Source organism: Syngnathus typhle, linkage group LG6 (assembly GCF_033458585.1).
Source record: "Syngnathus typhle isolate RoL2023-S1 ecotype Sweden linkage group LG6, RoL_Styp_1.0, whole genome shotgun sequence".
Classification (NCBI taxonomy): domain Eukaryota; kingdom Metazoa; phylum Chordata; class Actinopteri; order Syngnathiformes; family Syngnathidae; genus Syngnathus; species Syngnathus typhle.
This window is the reverse complement of record NC_083743.1, coordinates 6,568,533-6,595,113: the sequence shown is the minus strand read 5'-3', so window position 1 is coordinate 6,595,113 and position 26,581 is coordinate 6,568,533. Positions and strand designations below refer to the sequence as shown.

Genomic DNA, 26,581 nt, shown 5'->3' with positions numbered 1-26,581 from the left:
TTTGTGTTGCAGAGCCTCCCGCAAGCCGCAAAGGCACAGCGGATCCCGCTAAAGATAAATTCAATGCGCAAAACGCACCAACGCACCCACGCTGTCATTTGGCTCGGCCCATAAGGCGTTCCCCAAAACGTTCCAAGGCCGCGTCGCCTGACAACTTGATGGTGGAGATGAATACGCGGCGATGTAGAAATTGTATGTATTTATGGTATGACAAGCGGGACGGCCATAAAAGTTGTCACGGGGGCAAAAAGAGAGGAATGAAAGGGAATCCTACTTTTGATGTCAGCTCCGAGTTTCAAAGTGCGGCGCTGCTTTTATGGGAAAAAGGGAATCTTTGCTGCTTCATTTTAACTTTGCCTTTTCAAGCCTTCTGTCGTATTGCGGCGGGTGCAATTTGGCTCAATGCTGGAAAAAGTGAAAAACATTCAGGCCGGCTTTAATGATATCCTATTTTAAATCTGAATTATTTACAAAAAAGGAAGTCAGCCATGAACATTTTTGGCATTTACCAAGCTAACAGGAGGATAAGCAGGAGGCGCTCGACGATGAAATAAATATGAAGCGGAATCACCAACTCGCCATCACAGAGGGACTTTTACAGACGATTAGATTCAAAGGTTGGCGAGTGGATGCAACAAAAGGTGCATCACAATCAAGCTGACCTCGGGGGGTTGAATGGATCGGGCACAGCTTCTAAGAATCCTATTCTGCTGACATCAATCAATAAAGATCGAACACAATCTGTTACGGCACACTGCTCGCTTCTTGACTGACTGAAAGGAAAAAAAAATAATTCAGAGGAGTGGCAATTTGTAGCTTTAATATGCAAACCGAGTGGAGGTCACCGCAGAGAATTAAAAAAAAAAAGTCACTGTTACAAAAACAATAGAAAACATAATAAAATAAATACTAAAAATGAAATAATAAACAAAAACTAAAAAAAACATTTCAATATATATCTTTTTTTAAATGCCACACAACAGGATTATAAACATTAAAAGGAACCGTTGCTTTTGTTCCAAGATCTAGTGAAAGATCTGAATGTCAGGGAATATTAATATTACAAAAACCTCAACATTTTCAAAGAATTTTTTGTTTTGCTTCTCACAAAGTCCTAAGAACAACACAAACTGCAAAAGTTTGCATGCAAAGCGTCGAATAAGGCGCCGTCAAACGTCACCTGATCTTAGGTGATTTTAGTCAATCAAAAGGTATTTTCCCTTTTTTCAACCAGCAAGTCGTGGGGAGGAAAAGTGTGTTTGTTCTGCCGGCGAGTGCTCAAAACGGGAAAGAAAGGTTTCCGAGTGTAGCCCGCTGCAAGGTAAACAAACACACCCTTGTTTTCTTTTCTTTGACTTATGTGCGGTTTGTTCACAGGCCTTTTGGTCCCGTACACAATCCGTCATTGGCATGGGGCACAAAAGGCAAATCGGGCATAAAAACAGGTTCAACAAAGTTGAAACGGGAATCAACCTGCAAACCTTGACGCAGTATTTCCCGGCGCTGGATGGAGGATGCCACAAAAAAGAGGCGGGGCCATTTTCCTCCTTTTGCATTCTGCTCTACATCTGACCCCCACGAGATGCGCAATTATTTTAATCAGGTGGAGTTTTGTCAGAGAGGCTAATCTATGGTCTGTACGGCAACTGATGAGACCTGAGGAGGTTTCCACTTTGGAAAAGACTTTCCAGATGTTGCTCTGCTCCCTACTTCCTCGTACGTGACGACGTATGGCACAGAAAAACTCTCACTGCCAATATTGACCAAAATATTTACGGTACGCACACTATTCTCTATTCATTTTTGTTCAAATGCTGTGGGTTTATAATTTAAAACCAATAATAAAATTATAAAAATTATAATAAATAATGTAAAAAATAAAAATAATTTTTAAAAAAATAATAAAAACACAAAATATTTATAGTACGCACACTATTCTCTATTCATCAGACCCTTTTTTTGTTCAAATGCTGTTCATAATAAAAAAAAAAGGTTTTTGAATATCTCTTCATATTACAGATTTGCACTTATATGGACGATAAATAGTTTGTCACAATGTGTCCGTGATGTCAGCACAGTTTCTGGCGCAACGGAAGAAGTGAGTGACATTCCGAGCCGCTATCAAGGAACGACGGAGTGAATAACGGAGGATCGAGCTGATGTTTTACAAACGACCCGAGCGCCAGCGTGGCAGACGGAGGTCAGCACCGCATGGCTAAAATTAACTTAGCATCTCGGGGCCTGCGGGCAAGGCGCCGTCATGCCGCAGAAAGTCAGCCGGGAGAAGTCATGGCTGATGTGATTAAGGCCCGGGAACATGCTGAGTGATGATTAACTTATTCCCTCCGCTCACTGGCAAGCCGCTTCTTGCATCTCTGTCAGCCAATCAATAAGCTATTATGGCTCCAAACCAGAGGCCAAATTAACTTAGGCTCTACCTGCCGACTCGGCACTCTCGCCTAATCCCATTGACGGACGGGGGAGAACCGGACCGGACGTGGCGGGATCATCTACCTGTGATGCATGATAATTAACGTGAGGCCCGGCAAGGATGGCGAGGTCAAAGTGTATGGCAAAACTTTGCTAATCATCTTCAATGTTACCTTTGAGCTCACCATTAGCGTGTCCCGATTTTAGGAGGAGGACATGATTGGAAGACAAACATCCTATATCGGGCGACGTAACCCTAACCGACCATCGGACGAGAGCCGATGGGCTAAATGGAGCCGAGGCGGCGCTGACAGATGACAACCTGACACGAGGTGGATCAAGAGACAGAAAGATGTCTGCAATTGAGAATGGACATACCGCACCACCGTTACTCGCCCCTCCCCTGAGGCAAACAGCAGGTCATACAATGGTGGGCCTCACCAAATCAGATGTCAGCTCTTTTCTAACACTTATCAGCGTCTCCATTCTCAAAAGAGCCTCTCTTCTGCTCACATGACGCCGTCCCCCCCCGTCTGCCTCTACGGCCGACCCCCTCGGCGTTGGATGCTTACAGCGAGGTGGGCCTTTTGTGTTGCCGCCACACCCTGTTCAAAAAAGGTCAAAGGCGCACAAAGGAGGAGGTGAGAGTGGATCTGCTCTATTCAAGCATCAGGCAAATGATCTACGTATTGGCCTCATGCCTTAAATGAGATTGTATGTTTACATACTCGCAGGGTTCACAAACAACGTAGTGACCTGGAGAGTCCACGGCACTAATAGCGTTTTGGGGGCGGGGCTACTTGGGTCACGTTAACACCGAGAGCTGGAAGCGTGGACACAGATCAACACAATGTGCCAAGTTATGAAAGGTTGAAGGCTTCCATGCAGGACTCTTGGAGTCTCAGCGCACTCCCTACAACTTAAATCATCTTCATACTTTTTCATTACTTTTGGCGAGCGCTTGAGGAGCTTCGACCTCATCGCTAGCAAACAGAGATTGTGAACAGGCACGACGGCTAACCTCATAAAAAGAGAGAAGACACGCTGCGAGATCTGGAAGAAAGCCACGAGTTTAGTTACCACCGCCAGCTGCCCGTGAAGTTAAGTTCGTGGCCAGCAGGGGACGTGTTGAAAGAAGCTATTATCCGCGACCGTGTATCGACTTCACGGCTGGACGGCAGAGGCTTGCAGCTCAACTCGGCGGAGGCGGTGAGATGCAGGTAAAAACTCACGTTAAGTGAGTTTGTCAAAGTCTTTTTTGAAAATCCCCCAAGTTCCAAAGTCTACAAAGCTCCTAATCCCCACCAAAACTCCGCCGTCTCGGATCAAGGAACACGAAAGAAGGTTGGCAGCTCGGCGGGTTTAATAGGCCCAGCGTGTCAGATGACCGGGCGCTGGCCGGAGTGCGGTGGGAAGACGCGTCTTGGACCGCGGAGGAGGCTCAGAGATAAAACCTTACACGAGTAATAAGAAAAGATTAGCGAGCAAGACACACGGTCACGAGAATACAACACGGACTCGGGAGGTGAAGCGAGGATGTCCTCCCTGAGTGCTTGTTCTCTCAAGAACCCTCATCTGCTGGAGACCGTCAAGTTGATATCAAGTTAATAATCAAATAAAACTAAATTATATTAGCAAGTTAATATCACACTTTGCTATCCTGGGATGGAGGCGAGCTTCTATCTTAACTGCGAGCCCCACAGGCAAGGATTACAGGAGAACCAAGTCACAGTGGCAATGGAGGGGAAAAAAACTCGCAGCCACCCAAGTGCTCAGACACTTGCGATAAAAAGCAAGTTACGCTTTGACGTCTTAAGAGCGTTGTGTGATGCAAAACCTTCCATTGGGGATGAGGGTTTTTTTTGTCACAGCAGATTTTCAGACAGTCTGCAAAAAAACCCAAAAAAACAGTCTGCCTCCCACATGCTTGCATACGGCACAGAGAAGAAAAAGCCTCAGATTCACTCGACATCCATCACGCTCAAGTGGCAAGCTCGAGGGGTACCAACAAAAGCAGATGTTGGTGCCACGACAAGATGCCCCCGTTCATTTGTCTTTTTCTCGCTAGCCCTCGTCCCGCGAGACAATACGAAGCAGGAAGTGGGGCGCGTGGGGGATCTATGCTTTGGCTCTCGGCCATCTTTCTTTGCCAAGTAAGCTGTCAAGAGTCACAGGGGTTGAGATTGATGGCGCTCCGGGAAGGCTATTTTGAGGAAGGCTAACAACGCGTAGACGGCCAACACGCTAGCTAGCCCCTTTCGCGGCGGCTTTGTCAGGCTAGGTGCTGCCCTCCGGCTAATGTGGAGCGCCATTTACTTGCTGGCAAAATTGACAGAATCTGAAACGCAAGTCCATACCATGTAGCTGCTCACATGCGAGGAAAATTGCTCAAACGTAAACAGGATATGTCGCCAGGCTGATTAAAAGGCATTGAGGTAACGCTTAACACTGTGACCTTTCGATATTGAGCGAGTCATTTGAATTGCAGACATGACCTGCATTGATCTGAACAAACAGCCCTGAGTGCTGGCTGAATATGCAAGTGTTAACAGCGCCATGAAACCCATTCATACTGTCATTAACTCGTTTGCCACGTTTCAAAGGAAACAGAAAATGAACTGCAATCATGTTTCAGGAACAGATCAACATACGTATAAATCCAAGAAGAACTTGAGTGACTCGTTTTGTAGACCTTAGACCCACACAACAACGCACACACGTATATCCTGCCAATGTGCATGAGGCGTGGGCTTGCCTCAAATGAAGCAAAACCTGACTGCGCCATTTGCACCAATTTGCTGTGAAGCAAGCCGAAGCAAAGAACCGCTGCAGAGCCTACCACTCATCGGGCAGCTCGCCAGCACAAAGCAAGCCAGCTAACCAGCCAACCAGCCAGACAACTAGCCGACCGGCGAGCGGGCCAGCCGGCCAACCAGCCGCTTCCTCTGCTTCGCTGGCGTCTACCTCTGACTCACTTAATTTGACCCTCCATGTTAAAATGGGATGCTACAGCAACCGCAAACGTGAGTGACGAGCAATGCTTCCTTTAATTAAGAAAGAAAACATTCAAAATAGAAGATCAATAAGACACATTTCCAACTATGGTATGAAAAAGCCTTGCCTCAGCGCTAATATGCGCCACGAGACAGTTCCACTGGCGTCCTGCAGGTGGCAGTAATCACTCAGCTGTGTGAACTTAAGCTCCGCCCACAAAACCCTGCTAACCCCTGCAGGTAGAATTGTAACCACTCACAAAGAAGGAACAGGAAGGACTATTGAGCCACCGTTATTTGGGGTAGCTAACAATTTGGAGTCGCCCCCGGCAAATTTGCATGAGTAACCGCGGCGACAGTTTAGCCGCACAGCTGGAAGAAAGCAATCTGCCACTTTTTCAGATGTGGCTGGCAAGCGGATGGAAATGTTGGCAGAAGGAGAGCCGTACAGTAGCGGGGACTGATGTGGCTCGCCAGGCAAGAGGGACGACTTCCAACCGAGCCACGGCCGTCACATTCTGAAAGCGGGCTTCAAAACTATTTTAGAAAGCAAAGAAATATGGACTGTCTTACTTTGCTCAAGACAAAAAAAACAAAATGAGTCCGAAGAATATGTGGGTGTAAAATGTCAGGCCGCAAGAAGACGAGATGAGTCGGCGGACAGAAGCCTTTCACGTACTCGCCGATGTCAGCGCCTCTGAACCCGAGGCTACGATCTCAGCTACGTTTGTATGCGCAAAGCAAACACCATTCGGGCTAAAGACATCAAAGCGGGCCAAGTGGACTGAATAGAGGTGCTTAATGATTAACAAAAACAAGGTGGGTGAGCGCCCACCCGGCCAAACGGGACCTGTTGAAACTCGGATTGTGTTCACAAGCGGCAGCGACTGAGAAGATTGCAAAGCGAGGCTCGGCGCTTTGGAAGTGAGCCGAGAATGAAAAGACGGGCCGGATATAGCCTTTCAGAATCACAAATGACAAGTACATGATTAGACCTCCACAAATTCCCCAAAGAGCTCAGAGGTTATTAACCCAGTTAATATCTATGACGTCTATAACCGTCAATGGCACTGAATGAGTGAAATGGAGAGTTGAGAGGGCAAACGTGCAAATGGACACGCTGTGGATTCGAGTGAGATGGAGGCCATCATTATGATCTTGACTTACTCCATAGCAGTTTTCTTGGAGATGAATAGTCTTTTTTTTTTTTCTAAGGTCGGGCTGGACTGCCGAAACCGTTGCGCATTTATCAACGAGCGCAAGTTCTAAACGAGGCCTTTGCGTGATGCTGGGCCGAGCCTGGCTGCGGAGCCGCCGCTACATAATTATGTGCAGTTAAGCGTGAGCTGAAGCGAGGGGCGAGAAACTCAGCGGCACGGCGGCGGCTTGTCATTACGAGGTCCGTTTGAACCCGGCGCGGAATCAAGTAGCCCGCAGTTGAGCGCCTGCCAACGCCGCCGCTCACGAGCTCGCGCCGACTGCCAAGAGCCTTGCTTTTTTTTATTTTTTTTAAATCCTCAATATGACAAAATCTATCCCTGACATAAACACCGCACACATATCATCGGCGGAACGTGGGAAAATATTCTTAGCTTGACCTACACAAACGGTGTCTTACGCACGTCATCTGTTGCGATTGAAATTTTGCAAGCAGAAACGTTGCGTTGAAAGTTGCTGAGAAGGCAGGAACACGCCGCTCGCCACGTCCGACGGCAAAAAGAAAAACACGGATGGCTGACGGCTGGGCCCAGCTCGGATTTATTTGAGTGAAAACAAGCAAAAGTTGGCTTGTTTTTGGAAGGGAGGACATTGAAAGAGAGTCGAACATGAGATCCAAAAGGTCCTATCAGTCTCTCGTTGGAGCAAAACAGAAAGGCCTTTGTTCCCATTGTGGCTCCTGACCACCTACTAAGGAAGGGCCCTTTAGAGGAGCGCTCACCCTGGAATGATCAGGCTCACACAGCCCCCCCCCCCAAAAAAAAAACATCCTGCCCATCTCCTGAGAGATTATCCAAGTCAATGAGCACATTGATGGCAGAAAACAAAAGCGGAGATAAGAAGACATGCTGCACTTACTGGCTACTTCCAGCGAGGCGTTGTGGCTGACCGCCTCACCCAGGTAGTTGCGGGCCACGCAGACGTAGGAGCCCTCGTCGGGCTTGCTCCGCCTCCCGTGCACGATGCGCAGGAAGAAGAGCGAGCCGCTGGGCAGCAGCATGCGATGCGAGCGCGGGTCGTCCTTGTCCGTTTCCACGCGCTCGCCGTCCTTGTACCACTCCACGGTGGGCGAGGGCCGGCCCTCCGCCTTGCAGTTGAGGGTGGCCGGCTCGCCCTTGGACACGATCAGGTCAGAGGGGTGCTCGGCGATCCGGGGCGGCGAGTCCTCCTGGCGCAGACGGGATCCTGGAACCACCACGTGAAAACATTATTTCACACAAATATTGAAGGTGATTGCAAATGGCGGCCATCATACAACAAAAGGAACCATGTTGATCTTTAACCACCTCTGACGGAAAATTCCAGTGCGCTAAAACGATAGGCGACCGTATTCCTTAACGTAATGATTAATCGATGACACATATGGAAACTGGAACGTTGATCCATCCATGAATGGCAACAAGTCTGACGTCATCGAGCTGACCTATCACATTTCTCTTTCGCTTTCAATCATCCGGCACATTTCAGTATCAACACATCTGCAAAGACTTTTAGTATTGGAGACCCCTCAGTTATTTCACATTCAATTAATGGGCTGTAATGGCAACGCATGACCTTTAATGACAGGAAGAGTCTGTTTGATAAGTCACGCGCTTCGCTGATCAAACGAGGCGACGGCAGCAACGGCGCACCTTCAAGGCAAAAGGAAATGATGTGACGGATGATAAAACAAGGATGTGGACCCGGGGAACTTCTTGACACATCGGCGTTATCTTGGCTGCGGCAGGCTAACCTGCTTTAGATGACACTAAAAAGTAGCCACCTTCCAAGCCATTGGAATTAAAATGTTTTAATTAATTACATTAAATCTTATTTATTTTATAATATTTATTGATTGATTCAAAAATTAAATTAAATTAAATTAAATTAAATTAAATTAAATTAAATTAAATTAAATTAAATTAAATTAAATTAAATTAAATTAAATTAAATTAAATTAAATTAAATTAAATTAAATTAAATTAAATTAAATGCTTGGATTTCATTGAGCCGGCCGGCCGACATGCCGTGACATCATCGTGCCGCGCCACCTCCCTCTCCCACCAAGTGCCCCCCCCCCCCCCTCGTTCGCCCCATCCCATGTGCCCTCTGCCCATCCCCCCCCATTAACTACTGCTGCTGCTGAGGAAGGCATCTTTTTGGTGTGGTCACCACACATTTCCAAGTAGTCAGCATAATTAGGGACAGCGCTGCGGTAAGATTAATCACCTCAACACAAGGAGGTGACTAAGGAAAGCTTGATAGTGGGTGTAATTAACAGAGCGATCGTCAAAGACTAATAAATGTTTTCTTTCTCGCTCTGCTGGGAGTTGCCTTTTCCGCATGTGTTTTCTATCAATTCTTTCTAATGCCTGGCTGCGACTGGAGGAAAAAAAAAATGGCAGTGGGGCAAGCGGTAGCTATTCATATCGCTACCGGGCAATGACGGGGTCAAATTAACAATCAATTGGCATCTCTGTGACAAGCCCCGCCCGCTCGCCTCTAGGTGATCCAGGCCAGCACGCTGCCTCCAACAAGCAGGCAAGGCGGGAAGAATGTTTTATTCAAGAAGATCGAAGCGCTCGGCCAATAACTATTCGCTTTCCCTGATTTAAGATGGCGCCGCTCTCATTTGGAAACTGAGGTTTTGCACGCTCGCCATTAACTATTTACAGGCGGGCTGATGTCGGACTGGCGACGACGCTAATCGAGACGGTGATCTTGGATGGAGGTCTAAAAATAATAATAATATGGCAAAAACTCAAATGTTTCACAATTTAGCGGGGTGCGTCGGTTGACAGTACTTAAATATGGTAGCAATCTTGAAGGAACCTCAAAAGGGCCAAAATACCCTCTCGCCCATAAACAGCTGTGAGAGGCTCCGGCTCTAATGATAAGTGCTTTCAAATGGATGGATGAGAGCACAGCACCAAAATTTGGGAAAGCCTCTCAAAATTGAAAATGAATGTCATCACTGGGCCCAAAAAACGTTGCGGCTGACGCTTGGATTCCAGAGAGCGTGCTCGGGTGCTGGGGATGTGTTCCACAATGCCATTCCACTGGCTTTGTTTCCCTGATTGAATCGACTTGGCGCCCTGTTGAGTGACCTTGGTTACTTCAGCACCATTACCTCTCGGCGGGGGAGTAAGAGTGGGGGTAAACGGGGGATGAAGGGGGATACTCTCCATTGCTCAGGTGCATAAAAGATATTGCAAGTCGCATCGGCCGGCATCATTCCGTTCTCATCCACAGCTACCCGCCTTCGGATTTTCCACCCCTCCTCGCTCCTTCTTTGATTTTGTGCGGTGAGCAAATGCAGCAGCAGCAGGCAGCCTGCCCGCAGGGAAGTTGGGACTTCTACTGCGAGAATCCAATCGATCTAGGCCTCGGGCCAAAGATTCTGCTTTCCAACTCGTCTGAGCCTTCCTTCGCCCCCCCCCCCCTCCCTTTCTTGTTTACACTCTCGCACACATAAAGTCAAAGAAAAGGAAGGCTTGACGGGGGTTCATGAAGAAAAGCTTCTTTTCAGTAACCAAGGCGGGGAGTCCATCGTGCCATGTTGAGCAGAGAAAGAGAGTCTGCAGTAAGCGCCAGGGTCCAGACCCAGACACGGACCCATCTTGCAAGACCCTCCAGCGACAGCATGCGCTCTGTAGCTTGCGCTAATTAGTCCCAGCTGAATTCATCAACATACAAAAAGAGAAAAACGGATGGCAGAACTGGCTGCAGTCAAGGGTTCGGGTCCAATGATTTTTTTTTTTAAGCTCTTTATCGCAGCTTCTTCCTTGGCCCGGCAAGGACAAAAAAGCCATTAGGATGACTCTTGAGAGTACAATCAGATTCATCCATCCAGCAGAACCCGTGGCAAACGGTTCGAAAGCAAAGATCTCAAGTGCGTGACGTCACAGAGAAGCCACTCGCCACCGGAACAAAAGCAACTTTGCCCTGTAAAATGTTTAATTTCCATCATAAGAGGCAGCAGGCCCAAGCCACCTGTCAGATGTCCCGCGGATATGCTGATAAGGAATTGTTAGCACGGTAGACCGCCGCACATCCACACAGCCCATAAATGTGTGATTAGGGGACTTAAGAGGGATTTATGGCACAGATAAGAGCAGAGGGCGTGTCGGGGGGGGGGGGGGGGGTGACCCATGCCGCCAGAGGACGCCGCCAAGGGGAGGACGGCGATAAGACGCTCATATCCATCGACGATCAAACCGGAAAGCCGGCCTTTTAAGCGTTTGGGCACACACACATACACACACGGAATGAGCGGACATCAGACCTTTCTTTCCAGTCTTAAATGCTATCGGTTACATCGCTAAGAGGCGGGATTAAAGTCGCCGGTGTGAATGTGGGCCAAGAGGTGAGGCGAGGTGTGCTGATGGATATCTTTATGGCTTCTTTCCTTCCTCGTCACAGTCTCTTCGACGTAATAAACTCAGCTGCCCATGAGTTATAGTTTCCAAATTCTCATAAATGCTTTATTTATTTTTTATTTTATTTTTTATTTAATTTTATTTTATTATCCAATTGACTATTTTTGTTGTTTTTATATTTAATTTTATTTTTTATTTTATTATTACTTTTTGGGCCTTTTTGTTTCTAATTACTCATCAGGAGTAGAGGAAAGGATGGGTACTCTCCTTTAACGGTTTAGCCTGCAACACAACAGACGGATGGTCGTGTGGAAGAGTTGCAGCTAATCGCAATGACATTGTTGCTTGCGCTAACAAATTCAAGAGTGCGCCTCTCAGGGAAGGAAAGAAAAAAAAAAGGGCCTGGCGGATGTCAATTCTGCCACAGATGAGGCACCGCAGGAAAAAGTGTGTAATCAATATGGGCCCCAGATGCATGCCAGGCCGAGAGGCCGCATTAGGAAAGGATTACGCAAAAGAAGCATGAGGGAATGCCGCATATGGCCAATGACTACTTATTCCTCTTTCTTTTCTTTTTTTGAACTAAGTCTGACCAGCGGACTGAAATCAGTCATCGCCTTGGATCAAATAGCCTCAATTGATTATTCCGCGTGTCACTGCGGCTCTTTTTCATCCTGCTGATGATGGAGCGGCAAAATCTAATCACAGACTAAATTGGATTGTCAGGTTCAAAAAAGAAAATCAACACAAGAGCTGGATATGACAAATTTTCCAAAACATTAGTAAACAAAAATATCAAAGCTAGCTGTGAGATGGACCACGGCAATACTTGTATGAGATTTTCACTGCTCAAAAGTAGCTCAACCGTCTTCATGCCAAAATACAAAAGTGCCGAATCAGCACTTGGGTGTAAAAAGAAATGGAACGGCTCTTCACGGTACTGTCGGAGCCGTGCGGCCACGCCAATGACCTTCGGTGAGCTATTCCAAACGCTCGGGGTGCGGATCTCAGACAACTGGCGGTACCGAGGGCAAAAAAAAACATTGGCATGTGTTGCTTCAAAACGCCCGGGTGTTCATGCGCTAACGCCACCAAAGTTCATAAACTACAGCTGCGGACGCGAGGTATTATTAAATTGCCAAGCCAAGACTCGGCGGAGCCGCTTCTTTCTGCGGCCCAGGCGCGGAGACACCAGCGCGAGCGAGCCGGGCATGGCCGCTTTCCAGACAAACGGGAGCTACGAATGGAAAATATGAGAGCGGGCTTTTTTCCCCCCGTTCTTTTTCAAAGCACGCCATGTGTTGCGGCGTCAAATGTTTGGTCAAATTCAGCATGAAAGAGGCAAAGGCTGCCAAGGGCTCTCTGACTTCCACAGAGGAACGTTTGTGCAATGTTTGTCGGCCACTTAAATTGCACTTCCACTGTCAAAAAACGGGGCCCTGCTAACAAAAAGCCGCTTTGACTCAGACGACGGCAATTATTTGTCTTTGTCATTCCCACAAAAGTTGGATGAAGTGGCCCAAATAGCCCATTTGGGAACATTAGTCGAAAAGTTCCTGCTTTTGAGCTGTCGTTCCTGATCGGAGGACAACTTTTTTTTTTGCTCCAGCCACATTTCGTGAGTCTGGTCGGTGACATTTCCCCACTTTCCCAGCTTGGCTTCCGATTGAGACGTGCAATCAAATGCAAATGTAAATCCTCCTCGATTGTTATTCAGTCAGAGTTTTGAGCCAAGCCGCGCGGTGGGAGGTGAGCGAGCGATCTCAATAGCGGAATGCTGCGACCGAGCGTGTGTCCAAACCTTCCTGGAATTTTATTACACATCACAAAAATAAAAGCTGATAGTGTGATGAACGCAAGTCACATTAAAGTTTTTTTTGTTGTTTTTTTTTTAGTACGTCAGAGAGTCAATCGGGGCCGATTTGAAGGGAACTAAGCACATTGAGCTCATTGGACTGACTGCTAATGATATGCTAATCGCCAACGCTCTGGCTGACTTTGTTTATGCGGGCGATTAACGGGAACGACCCGATCCGCTCGCTAATAGCTCGGGATTAGCCGGAGTCCGTTTGTTTGAAGCTCCCACGTCGCCGTGGCAAAATCCGAACGGTGGGAAGAAGCGCCTCTATCGTGATCAATCTCAAGGTCACCTTGTCGTTAATTGTGTTTTGTCGCGCCTACTTTTATGTGTTTTTTTTTTTTTTTTTGTGAAGACAGACGGTGGCAGTCGGAATTTGCTGACGCAACTTCAGCTGATAATAGCTTTTGGATGAGAAAAGTTGAACAAGCGTTTGATGGTTTTAAGTGTCAGCAAAATGGAATATTAACTATGACAATAAAGGGCTGGGGTGGGGGCGGGGCGAGCAAAGACATTCATCAACTAATTAGCAGTCTCTCTTAACTGCTAATTGAATCTGCGCCTCTCAGTTTCTCCCCGCTGTCAGTTGTCAGGGGGCAGTCACTCCGAAATGAGGAAAGGGCAACTTCAATACCCCCCTCTCACTGTCCCCGTAGGGGAAAATCATTATGTTTGTTTTAACGTAGCGACTTGGAGCCGTCAAGCAGGCTCAAGTGTGTTCGGACTTGTGCGACTGGAAGCAAAGCAAAGCTTCCCGATTTGCGACTCGGGTCAGCAGAGACGGACGGCGCACATTGCTGCTTTGTTGGATTGACTCAGCGTTTGCAAAAGTGAACATCATCTCTGCCCAGATGTCTACTTTTGCAAAGAAAACCAGCCATCAGCACATTTGGCGCCACAAGAAAGGGAACACGAGTGCTGCCCCTTCCCATTCTGTTCACCCCCCACCGACTTTGAGCCTCTGGCTTTGTCCCCCCCCCTTCCCCCTCTATACGAACCCTTCCCCTCCTCCACGCCTCACAATGGTTGGCGTCCCCGCAGGCTCCTGCGCGTGTTCACCTGCTTTATTCGAGAAAGCGGGGGAAAAGACAAGGCCTTAAAAAACGGACCCAAAACAAAATTAGTTCTACGATTTGGGCCGGAAAGCCCAAACTTTGCTTTAAAGTAACTGAACTCAACTAAGTCCATGAAAACCTTGAGTCAATATCCCAATCCTGGACTGAAACCAGATTTGGACCCTAACCCCGGTTCAATGTAAATTTGAAAAGGATTGATTTTGAAATGACGGCGCCTTCTTCAGTCTTCCCATTTGGAGCAACAGATGACCATCTCGGGACACGAGATGGATTAACTAATTAATCCAATTAAGTTCATCCTCAGATTCATTAAAGAGAGCGTACTCTGCGGGGGTGTCGCGTTAGCACATCATTAAGGCGCTCGCTCAATTATCTGAGCTCTAATGCTCATCTTGTCAGTGGATACGGATTTCGTCACACTGCTTGGATTGGATCGGGACTAGGCGCCAGGCGCACCAGATCTTGATGGAACCCTTAAACTATACTTTGAAAGCCTCATCTGAAATCCTAACGTGTTTGAAAACCAAAGACCAACATCGGCTCCAAAACCTGCTTTGAAATCCTACCCAAGGACCGGAATACAATTTGAAACCCCAACTTTGGACCGAGGCGAGGCGGAACCGTTTTGTCGGTTGCCGGTGCTTTGGAATGCAAGCGAGTGTCAAGCGGGGGACATTGATGAGTCTGACTTGTGCCGGGTCTTCATTAATTGGCGGCGGATGCCAGCTGCGCGGTGTCATCGCGTCGCGGCCGGAGCCACTCGGCCAATTTATCAGCACTTAGGAGACGATTTGTCAAGTCGGCGCCGAGGTCGACGCCGCCTTGCCGTTTTGCGCTGACATTCTCGTGGCTTGATAACAAGCCAAATCATTCGTTGCCGCTCAATCGGTGCCGTCCCGGCCCGTTTCACACGTGGCCCTGCTCAACGCACCCGATTCAAATCATCAGGAGGTTCTGTCGAATCATGATAAGGAGCCTGATCGTCGACATTTCTGAGTACTCGCTGCGTCCGGATGCACTTTGTCACACTGCCAACCAGGACACGGCAGCATTTCGTCACGGCTGAGCATCGACCCGCCTTCCTTTATGCCGCCCGGCGACCGGCCACATCATAAAATCCCAAAACAAGGTCATATGGCAGGCCTGCAGCGTTTGACGAAGCCTCTGGACAAGATAGGACAAAAAAATAAAAAAGCCCTACTCAGGACACACTTGCACTAATGTCTTTTAATAGGACGGCGGGCCGGAACTCGGGAGGCAAGTGACCTGGAAAAGCTTGGATATCATGCTCCGAAAGATCCAGAAAGACATTCATGTCACGGCCCGAGAGAAAGAGGATAATAAGACCCCCCCCACCACCACCACCATCCCCCATTTTACAGCCTGCACTTTTCCTTTTATAAACAGGTCAGAGAGGAAATACAACGTCTGGATTAAGAACCGTTGTTACCCGATCGGGCGAAAAAGGAAATAAAACACAGAGCTCAGCAAAAAAAAAAAAAAAGAAACGCATGGAGGGAGGGGCGGGGGCTCGTCCACACGGGACTTCGTCGCTTTACGTTCGTGGCCAACAAATGCGCTTCAGTGTCCTGCATGAGAAGCGCGCAATTCTTACAGAACACTTTAACTCCGCTGACGTAAAAAAAAAAAAAAAATTCAAATGACATTCAATCGACTGTCTGTGTTGAACAAACAGTGCTTTAAAGCGAACGACTTCAGTTTCTGTGAGCTTGGGATGCGTCACGGAGTCAAAAAGCACATTTTGCACCAGTCAGCGCAGTCATGTGCTTTATTTACGATTTTGTCTGATTTTGTTCTGAAACAGTAAATGTCAAAATTTACAGAATTGCTCAAATGTAAAATATCCATATCCTGTCGCTTAGGGAGCGTCGCGCCTCCCAAATGTCTACGTACCAACGTTCCCCCACGAAGAAAAGAAAAAGAGAGTCGCGGAAAATGAAAGAATCTGCAATAAAGCACGTCAATGCTGGTTTCTTCTCGTGTTTGACGAGCGCCGGTGTAGGGAAAAAATCAGAATGAAAATTCGACAGCAAGGTTGCAGCCAAACCATTCGGGACTTTGCTCCCCTCACCTGAGCACACATGGACAAATCCGACAAGCAAGAGAAATCCCGAACAAGTTGGAGACATCATTCTGCGCCTCTCTCGCCTTGCAGAAGTAATCCAAATTAATTCCAAACTCTGGACGTCAATACATGTCGGCGTCCCGAAAAACGCCTTGAATGAAAGCAAAAAAGTCTCCGGCGTGAAGAAGCATCCCGGTGTCGCTGCCGCGCGCGTGTCAAAACTTCATTCAAAAAAAAAAGTGCCGAGAAGAAGGCGACAAATCACATCATTCCAGTCCGACGTTGTGTCACCGGACTTGGGGGAAACTTTCCGAGGCACGCCACGCCGTCCTGTCCCGACCGGCAAGACAAAAAGAGCGGAAGAAAATCCAACGCAGTCACCGCAACTTTTCCATCCCTCTTTTTTTTTTTTTTTCTTTTTTTTTACATCCCGAGGCTTGAAAAGAGAGCAGCAGCAGAAGAAGAAGAAGCGACGCAGTAAGCCGCGATCACTGCTTTACTATTCTGGGGGAAGCTATGGGTCCCTCCATTAACACACGCGCGCACCAACACACACACACACACACACACACACACTTCTTCTCCTCCTCCTCTTCTCCTTCTCCTCCTCCCCCCTCTCCAGGAGATGTTTCCCAGTGTGGAAATTGAACTACTTTCCGACTGGATAGGCACACCAAAGTCGGCTTATCTTTTTTTTTTTTTTAATCATGATGATGTGCGAGTGCGCGAGCGTGTTTCCCGAAATGGCGGTGCCACTGGGACGAAACGATAAGATGCTGTTATTGAAACGGTACAATTATTATGTAATGGTCCAAACACGTAATCTTTGGTCTCTGGGGGCATTAATATCCCCCGTAATATTTCAGTAGCACAAAAAGCCCTTTTTTTAGGGGGTGGGTAAATAATTCCTGTATGGATGAAGGTCAATCCAACAGGATCAAACGGAATAAATAAAACAAATAAAACACACAAATATATACGGTATCCAGTCAAAAGTTCGGAAACACCGTCTAATTGGGTTGTATATTTAATAATAATTGTATATTTAAATCTGACATTACGAAGATCTTGATGGGAATCATTTCGGAAAGAAAATAAATTCCAATCAAAAGAGAATGTTTTTGTAATTTAGATCATTTTATGAAAGTTTTATGATGTGGCTGATGCTTCAATGACCTGCAATGACTTTTGAGAGAGACAGCGAGAGAGACAGGGAGGGGGGGAGAGAAAGAGAGAGAGAGAGAGAAACAGAGAGATGAGAAATATGAAGTAACTTTTTTCTATTTTTTATTAACTCGCCTCCAGTCTGTTATTTCTGATGAAGCAAAAATCTTAAACACAAGCCACCACCAGCTCATAAATAATTCACAGTGATGCTTTAAAAGATTATATAGGCGTGAAAGGGGTTCGTGTGTGTGGGGGGGGGGGGGTGCAGGGGGGGTATGAGTGGCATGAAACAGAATAGCTAAAAGCCTCTCGCTCTTTTTTTTCCTCCCTCTGTCTACCAGAAAAAGCAATGAGCTGCTCTCAAATTTCAAGCTGCACATTTGTTACCGCGCAGCGCCCTCTAGCGAAGCTTCCCTGAACTTAATCTCACAGGCATCCAATTGTGTCCTGTAGCAAATAAATAAATAAATAAAACTCCACTGCTAAGGTCAAACCATGTCATGTCAGGGTTGCTTTCACCAAAAACTGAGTTTCAGATTTATAAGCAGAGAACATTAGGTTAAGTCAAAAGAAACGCGTCAAGCAGAATAATGACTGTGCCTTTTGTCGTTAAACAAATTTGTCATTTGTGTGATGGCACATTCAAAAATTAATTTGCAATAATAACAATAATCTGTATTATTATTATTATTATTAAGAAGAGATTCTGCCATGCAAGTAGACAGGTTCCACTTACTGCGAGGACACGCTGGTGCTTTCCCACGGGAACGGCGGGAGGAATCGCGGTCGAGTCCAAAGTGTGCGGGTAGCTGTTTGCACTTGCGCAAAGCAGCCCAACGACCGAGACCCCCGCCGGGGTGGTTTTCTCTGGGGCCCCCCGGCACGACCAGCACGGCTAACAGTAACACGAGAATCCGCATGGCACTCGTCCACTTTGGGTCCGCAAATATCCTGCAGATACCGTATTCCGGAATCTTCCCGCTTGACTGTCCTTCCCGCCGCCACACCGGCAAAAACAGCCGACAGTGTTTTCCCTCAAAGTGGTAAGGGCATCCCTCAATGAAAACTGTGCACCCCCCCCCCTCGATCTGGCCATCCCTCAATGAGGCCTTTTCATGTGCTGTGATACTTCTTTTTATGGAGGGGGGGCGTTCCATCTTTTCTCGGGATGTTTCTATGCATGCGGCACGACGGGGGATCCTGTTCGCTTCCATGCCGAGCTGCTATTCACACGCGTCGGACCAGGCACAAAACCCGGACGGGCCCCCTTCAGCAAAGAGGGCCAAAGGAAGAAGGAGCCCGCATTCCCTCGGTGACTAAGACGATTTCACGGCTCACATTGTCTTCTGGCGTAAACTCCAAACCGGATGAGGTCAACGCAACAAAGATGCTGTTGTTAAATCGCAAACAAATGGAAAATGAAGACATTTGGATTGCGAGATAAAAAGTTCAAGTAGGGTTTGAACAATTAAAAAAAGAAGCACACGCTGTCAAATGAGAAAGGGCAACATTTTGTGCATGTTTTGACAAAAAAACAACTCTGCACGTCTTTCCAGATTAAACAAAAATGCTCGTTTGGAGTATGGTGGAGGTGTTTCCCTTTACAACTTGATGCAGGAATGCTGTTTGATTTATACGCGCGGCCTTGACGCCCCCCCCCCTCCCCCGGGTCAGTCTGGTACGGAGGCGATGAGAGGAGTGACGGCGAGGCAGACATTAATTAGACGCGGGGAGGAGACGGCAGACGACCTTGGCAAGAGGGAGATTGTATTTCTGTGGGACGAGGGCCGTGGCTAAAAGAGGCAACAAATCATCTCCGATTGCACGTCGAGGGAGCCTCCGAGAAGCACCTGAAGGAAAAAAGCGTGGCCTCCTCGGACTGCCGGCTGTGACATTTGTATGGAATTACGTGTCAATTGTGTCGTGCATTTCCAATCAATCCATGACGCAGTTCGAGACTCATCCACTGGGTGGCGCAAGTGTTTCCCATTCAAAGCATGCGGCAACATTGAATACCTTTGCGATGTTCGATGGCACTTTTTTTCGGAGTAAGTTACCCAGGTTAGCTAACTTCAGCTAGCTAACGCACACCAACTCGATAATAAAGGGTTAAAGTCGACCGTCCGCAATCTCTTATTTTGTACCGACTGTTGCGGATGAGGAGTTGAAAGCAGTGAAAGGAGAAAAACAGAGAATGAAGACTGTCATCCAGCACAAAGCAGGACCAAGCGATAAACAGGCTTCCCTTTTTCCCACTGGCCTCACAATGCAACCGTTGAGAGTTTTCAGTCGAGGCCTTTAACAAAACAAAACAAAAAAGGAATTACCGTGAGCTAGCATGTTAAAGCTACACACACAGCACAAGTTGCTGGAGCTGCGCTAGCTAGCAGAGAGTTCCCAGAAAACGCGACAAGACTTTCTATCTTCTTATAGTTGACGCCTCGATGGGAGCAATGAAGACACCCCCCCCCCCCCCGGCTTTTCCTGCTTTCTTACGCTCTTTTCTTTTTCTGTCGGCGCAGCTGCCAAAACAAACTGGCGCCGCGATGAGCGTAATAAATATGAGCGATGGGATATTGGCTGGTGCTGACCTCACACCGCGCACCCGGTCGGGGGAGCAGGTGCTGCTCAGATTTATGACCCCCCGCGACCCCTCGCCTCCCACCGCCGTCGCTCTTTCACACGAGCTCTGCGCCCTTCGCGATGGCGGCGACCCGACAAAATCAAGTCTGACTGTGTTGGGCGTCATCTTTTGCAAAGTCGTAAATATTCCCCGCCACGTCTCACGCCTGTGTGGCCTGTGCAGCGTTCGTTAAGGTGAACGGAGTGTGAAGCCGACATATGTATCGGGAAACAATTTGAGCCGGCCCAAAGGGAACCAGGGAAGCTTTCAAATTGTTGCCAAAGTCAGGCTCATCACAGCGCCTTACAAAACGCTCGCCCTTCTTTCAAAGACAACCTGCAGCAGAACGGCTAAATGCCGCCTCAGCACGTTTGCGTCAATCTGCGGTGGGCGCAACTCGTCAGCTGACCTCGGAGCAGAATTTTTAAATTTCTCAAGTTGACTGGGAAAAAAACAAAACCCAAATAGCGACTCACACTTTTGCCGCTGACACAAGCAACAAACGACAGCGACGGGTACGGCGTCAAGGCGCGGCATCCGGTACCTGTGTAGCCCAAAGAGTTGTCGTCGCCACGTCCCGGGGTGGGAGCCGCCGTGGGAGCCTCGCTCAGCCCGTCCTGCGCCGCTCCCGTCTCTGTCAACAATAACACCACAGGGACTGAGAACCCGGACGCCGCTTCCGCTCGGTACCCGCCGCCCGCCACGCCCGCCACGCAGGCCCACATAAAACACAGGCTCCATCCCGGCCGACGCTCCATCCCGATTGAGAAAAACGCATCGAAAAGTTAAGTAGGCTCCCTGAGCGTCCCAGCGGGCCCGTGCCGATGTGTCCTGAAGCAGCTTGACGTCTAAGTGAGTGTGAAAACAGTCCCGTGTATCAATAAGTGGCCCCACTCAGGGCGGGGGGGGGGCAGACTGACACACAACATGATTGACAACCCGCACGCACACACAGACTGGATGCAAATGCAATGATGCGCCATTAATTGCTCATCAGGGCCTTTTGATGGCGACTTTTGTGTCATCTCTTGAGTGTGAAAGGCGGCGTGAGGGCGGGACAAATCCGACACAGCCGTGCTCAATCTCTTTCTGGGTCATTTCAGGGACCGCCCGGGCCCCCCGGCCCCGACCCCCACTTCTTTTGGCCACCTCACAGTGAGTGTCAATCTGTCCGAGTATTTGTCAGGGCCTTGTGATAGACAGCAGGCGGCCAGACGGGAAATTTCACTGGAGAGCAGCCAAGTGTGACTACAGAGGGAGGGCGGAAACTGCATAGCGCTCCTGCTGTTGATTCCTTTTGTGCAAGGGTGGCGTTTAGCATGACTAACTGCTGACGGGGGGCATCCGGGGGGTCTGCATCATCGTGTGACACATGTGCGTGATCATGACCTTTTTGAGGCTGCGCTTTCATTCCTACTGTACTTTGCACAAGCTGATAGTTACAATCAAGAACTTCTGGGAGAGGGGCATAGATGAATAAAATATAATAAATAATAATATAAAATAAATGTAAATATTATATTATATTATATTATATTATATTATATTATATTATATTATATTATATTATATTATATTATATTATATTATATTATATTATATTATATTATATTATATTATATTATATTATATTATATTATATTATATTATATTATATATTGTATTTAATCAAATGAGATAATAATGTATAATAATAAATAACGAATACAAATCAATTGTGTGGCACATCAAATAACGACAGCAATAACTTCCTGATGCGAAGTATCAAGAAACGTGATCCAAAGCCTGCATCAAAACGTTTTTTGTCTCAGGTTTGAAAAACACAAAAGATGCTGGAAGAAACTGACCGGCCGGCCGGCTGGCGCCACGCTGCGCCCGACCAGGCGCACGTGCATGCACACGGATTTCAAACGCGAAGGAAAATATGCCAGACAGGTAAAGCGGAGCATCTGACACCGGGCAGGCTTTGTGTTCACAACCCAAAATAGATCAAGAGCATCCTAACGTCTTCATGACTTCATCTCTGTCCCGCCTCCCTTTTTTATCCTTACAACCCAAAAACGAGTTGTTTTTCTTCTCAGTCAAGGAGACGGAAGCCGAATACACTCTTTCATCCCTGGCCCTCGTCTGCAACAATAAATGTGAGGCATTTGCAAAACATTCCTCTGTTCTCAGTTCTCAAACTCACTGGAACAACATCACAGTCAAATTGAATTATATCATGCGAAATAAATATTCAATGGACACAATTTATTCATTGAACGTGCAGACTTCTCGCCAACGTCTATTAAAAATGTAATTTTTTCTGCTTTTTATGTTCTTCCTTGGCCGTCAACAAGGTCACGCCGTTGCGTGTTTATTACGCTCAATATTTCATTTCCTTTTATGAATATTAGACGGCGTGCCAGCTTAAGCTTGCCGCACGCACAAAAAGAAGATTTCCTATAACTTTGCACAGTGACGTCATTGGCATGTGTTTTGCGTTGGACTCCTCGTTCATTGTTCGTCATTGCTCAACAAAACAATTTGGGTTTATGATCGTACCACAGATGGGAACCTTCCGTCCGTATTCCCGCTCCCATGCAGTTCCTCAACGGATCAAAACCATCCGAGCCGTGTCAACGTGAGCTCCGTTGCGGCGTGGGAGCCAAACAACGACGATTAATGACAAGATGGAGCGCAGCCACAACAGTGAGGAGTCTTACGAGGTTCCCGTGGTTTGATGGCGCTTAATAGCAAACATCTGAAACGCAGTTGGTTCATCTTGAAAGCGTCTTGGCCCTGTAATTATCAACTCATCTGCTCGCCAAGGTCCTCAAACAGCTCCCGCCGTCCGTCCCGACTACACACATGAGGCTGATCAGCAAGAAGAGTCGCAAATTGAACTCATTCTGTCAAACGGGAGCGTCAAAATGTGCTGATGTGCTTTTAATTCCTTGGAACAATGGCGCGCGAAAGAAACCAACGTTCTTTTTCTTGCCAGAAGGGGTGAGAGCATCAACATTTATCTTGGGCTAACCTACATTCTGCCTTTTTCCCCCCTGCTGTTCCCACCTCTTCACTTACATGACAAATGTTGGCCAGTTTAGTTCAAAAGGACTCAAAGTATCCACTCAAACTAAAAAAAAAACTCGAGAGAGCTCCAAAGACCTTTTGGAGCTTCTGCTGACTGAAAAATAGGCAAAAGTTCAATCTTCCACAAAATACTCATTGATTGATCAATTGATTGATCGACTGATAGATCAATCACACCCATGCAACCATAGTAAGAACAAACGAGCGAAGCAAAACAAAGCAAGCGTCAAAGTGGCCACGACTAAGAATAGCATATATTTTATTGATCTCTTCCCACCAGCGCTTGTTTGCGCACGCACAAGCACATTTTACGTGACGCATTCTGGAGGAGTGGCCCAAATGTGCGTCTTGGCAGCATTACGCTCATGTATGGCATACCTGTGACTGTACTGCGCATGTTCCTGCAAGTGGGGGGGTGAGGGTTCCGAAAAAAAAAAAAAAAAAAAAAAAGAGACCCACTCCCCAAATGACCACCGCTGGAGAACGGACGCCTCGACTCACTCTGCAGAACCTCTACAAAGTACACAAGATGGCACTCCAAAGCTTAGTACCAGAAATGTGAAACTAATTTCAACACTATGACGAACCTATTTGCTGTTTTTGAGCGAGCAAATGTTTCTCTAGAAATAAAGCAGGACAGCAAAGTCACTTTGCGGCCATAAAAAAACAAGGGTCACATCTCCTTGAGCCGCTCAGCCGGACTCGTCGCCTTTTGCCGGTCCTGTCCTCGTCATTTCCTCTTGGAAGGGCATCAAGACCGGCGCGTCCTTTCAAGGTCCGGCGCAAGGGACGGACACGCGCAAGCACGCACGTGCACACCACTCCATCACTCAAAGGCGCGCTGCCAAACAATCCCATTAGCTGTCAGCGGCCCAAAGGCAGCATGGGGACAGCGGCAAGTGACCCTTTCTCGCCATCCACGCAATCGCGCCTTTTTTTTAGCCCTCATACGCAAAGATTCTACAAAAGTCATACTCCAAAAATGAGAATCAAATTTGCTGAAGTTGGATCTAGTGGAGCAAGCAGCATCCAAAGCAGCACACAACCAAAGGCTCCCTCACTCCTTCAAGCAAAGCGGGAGGGAGGGACGAATGAGAGGTTACTCACGGCTCCTGTCCCCTTTCCACCTCCAGCTGCCTTTGGACTTGCCCGGGGCGTTCCCCGGGGAACACCCGCCGACTAACAGCAGCAGCAGCACCAGTAGCGGCCCCCGCCTCCTCGCCATGCCTGCGAAAGGCTCCGTCTCACCACCGGGAAGCTGCCGTCGTCGTGTCCTTCGAGCCACTCGGCACCCGAGTCAAGTCCTCCTTGATAACTAAATCCATCCCAAAAGTCTCACTTCTTGCTCTCCTCCGAAGTTGAGCAAAGCACGTTTCGCCCAGCCTGTCGCTCATCCCTCTGCGGGCGGGCGTCAGAAATAAATCAGCACTCGGCAGCCTTGACTTTGAGAGCGAGCATCTCACCGCTGCGTGGAGTTATCTCACAGCGGCACACCCACCATGCTCATACACGGATGGATTTTCATCATGTCAGTGCGCGCGCACACACTCGGAGGAGAAGAGGAGTATGACTGGCTGTTAATGTGCAGGAAGGGCAGTAAATCCCGCTAATGGCTCTGAAAGAACATCACACATTACACAGCAGAGCGTCGGAAGCGGCAACGCTTCAGAGTGCCTCGTAAACACAGGAGGAGGACCAGAAGCCTCTGGATACATTTCAGAAAAGGGCCAAGAGATCATATTTTGCTGCTGTGGTTCAATTCAGTAGCAAGTGAACGACAGCAGGTTCCTCTTTGACGGCTAGGTCTTTAATGAGAAGTTCATTTGCCAACAACAATTGAGGCACATGAGCATCACTGGTAGCAATTTGGCTCAAATGAGGTTGCAATAGGACAAAAGTTACACCACGAGCATCTCTCAGGGGGAAAGAAGCAAAGTGTTCCTCCAAAGTAAAATGGCAGCGCCAAGAAACTTTTTTAGGGGGTCCAAGATGCAAAGTCAAGCAGGCTTCGGGGGGGCTGTATTTCCCAAAACCTCTTGGGGTTCAACTTTGGGACTATTGTACTATTGCCGTGATGGAAAGTCCAAATTCTGGTGATTCACATGTGGTTCAAATTCGGTAGTAATCGAACAAAATGTTCAGGACAACTTCTTCTTTGAAATGAAGAGGACCAAAAAATGATTCCATTATGCACCGTGGGACAAAACTTGAAATTCTCACACATTAGCGTCACCCACGACAACGTGGTTCAAGTCTGCTCGCCATCGGACAAAACCTGCAGAACCCAGACCAAGCTGATATTTGGAAAGGAGCCAACGGGCACAAGAGCCGGCCGATCTGCACGACGTGCCGCCGCACGCACAAAAAGACTATTTTGGTAAAGACAAGCTCAGCAAGTCTACGTTTACGGTTACACGCTACGGCTATTGGCTGCAGCAGGTCACTTTGTCAAGTGAAGGTCGCCCCTCCCCTCTCATTCTCTCTCTCTCTCTCTCTCTCTCTCTCTCTCTCTCTCTCCCTTCTTCCCTGCCAAAGTGTAGAATGTCATTAGCAAGCGCAGAGTGCAGCCTTGTCAAGAGCACAAAGCTTTTTTTTTAATGGCTCCAAATGATCTTACTTGGACGCCAAGCAATAAAAAAAATTATTTCAATTTGGAAATGATTCTAGTTCTGCACATCCTGTTTGACACAAAGAGGGCTGTCGTGTTTACAGCGGGGGTTGGTGATGTCGTTAGTGGAGACAATCTGTCCACTAGAGGTCACTGTTGTACGCAGTTACAGCGGGGGTTGGTGATGTAATACGCGATCCGTCCGCTGGAGGTCACTGTTGTATGCAGTTACAGCCAAGGGTTGGTGATGTAATGCATGGTCTGTCCACTAGAGGTCACTGTTGTATGCTGTCAGAACCTTTCAGCAGAAAGCCAAACTGTTGCTGCTTCATGAGCAGAGCTTTGGGGAAATTAACTTTGCAGATTGTTTGCAGACAAATACTCAAGTAATACTCTCGGCACAGACAGAGGTTGTTGTTTTTTAATGTCAGTTGAATCAATTTGCACTCTTATTGATTATCTCTGTTTGCTTTTGTTCACTTTTATGCCGCTGTCGCCTTCAATACCTGCAGTGATTTGTACGGCCAGCAGATGGCAGTAACGGCATACATTGTTGGAGTGGCGGTGATGGAAGGGGGAGGTTAGTTACCCCCCCCCCCCCCCTTCCCTGCAGTTATGGCAGACAATAGGCCCCCGCAGCTTCATCTTTCTCTTGTTGTTTCAACGAGACTAATTACAGTGTCCTTCATCATCTTCACCACTAAAGAAATGCTCAGACTACAGCATCAGGCATACCTCACTAATCCCTCTCAATGATGATGTGTTACTTTTCCCTTAATCCTGTTAATCCCGCTAATACTACATTGCTCCTAATATAAATTTCAGACCTTTTCATCATGTTAGCAAAAAGTAGGCAGCAGGATACTCGCTAACTGGATATGAAAATATTCTCGTGTTTGAGGTTGGACCCCAAAAGCTTTAGTTTTTTTTTCTTTGTAAAAAAAACAAAAGAGTATAAATTGTGTGTGTGATGTTGTAAATAGTTGTAGACGGAAAATGGCAAGACAAGGTAGCGGAGTGGCAGCCACTTCAAAATGTGTCACAATAAAGTTTGCAATATTAATGGCGAGCCTGCTGGCTGATATTAGG

The 26,581-nt window shown here is 47.5% G+C and overlaps 1 protein-coding gene across 1 annotated transcript in view; it reads right to left on the bottom strand.

Moving 5' to 3' along the window:
* The window catches only part of LOC133155737 (roundabout homolog 1-like), a 71,331-nt gene extending 46,476 nt beyond the window's left edge, over positions 1 to 24,855 (bottom strand). Inside the window, exons 1-3 of the mRNA XM_061281262.1 lie at positions 23,992 to 24,855; positions 20,354 to 20,443; positions 7,500 to 7,826 (exon numbers count right to left, since the gene is read on the bottom strand). Coding sequence (XP_061137246.1) covers positions 7,500 to 7,826; positions 20,354 to 20,443; positions 23,992 to 24,109 — 535 coding nt within the window. The 5' untranslated portion in view covers positions 24,110 to 24,855. The remainder of the gene's footprint in view (positions 1 to 7,499; positions 7,827 to 20,353; positions 20,444 to 23,991) is intronic.
* Between the last annotated feature and the right edge of the window lie 1,726 nt (positions 24,856 to 26,581).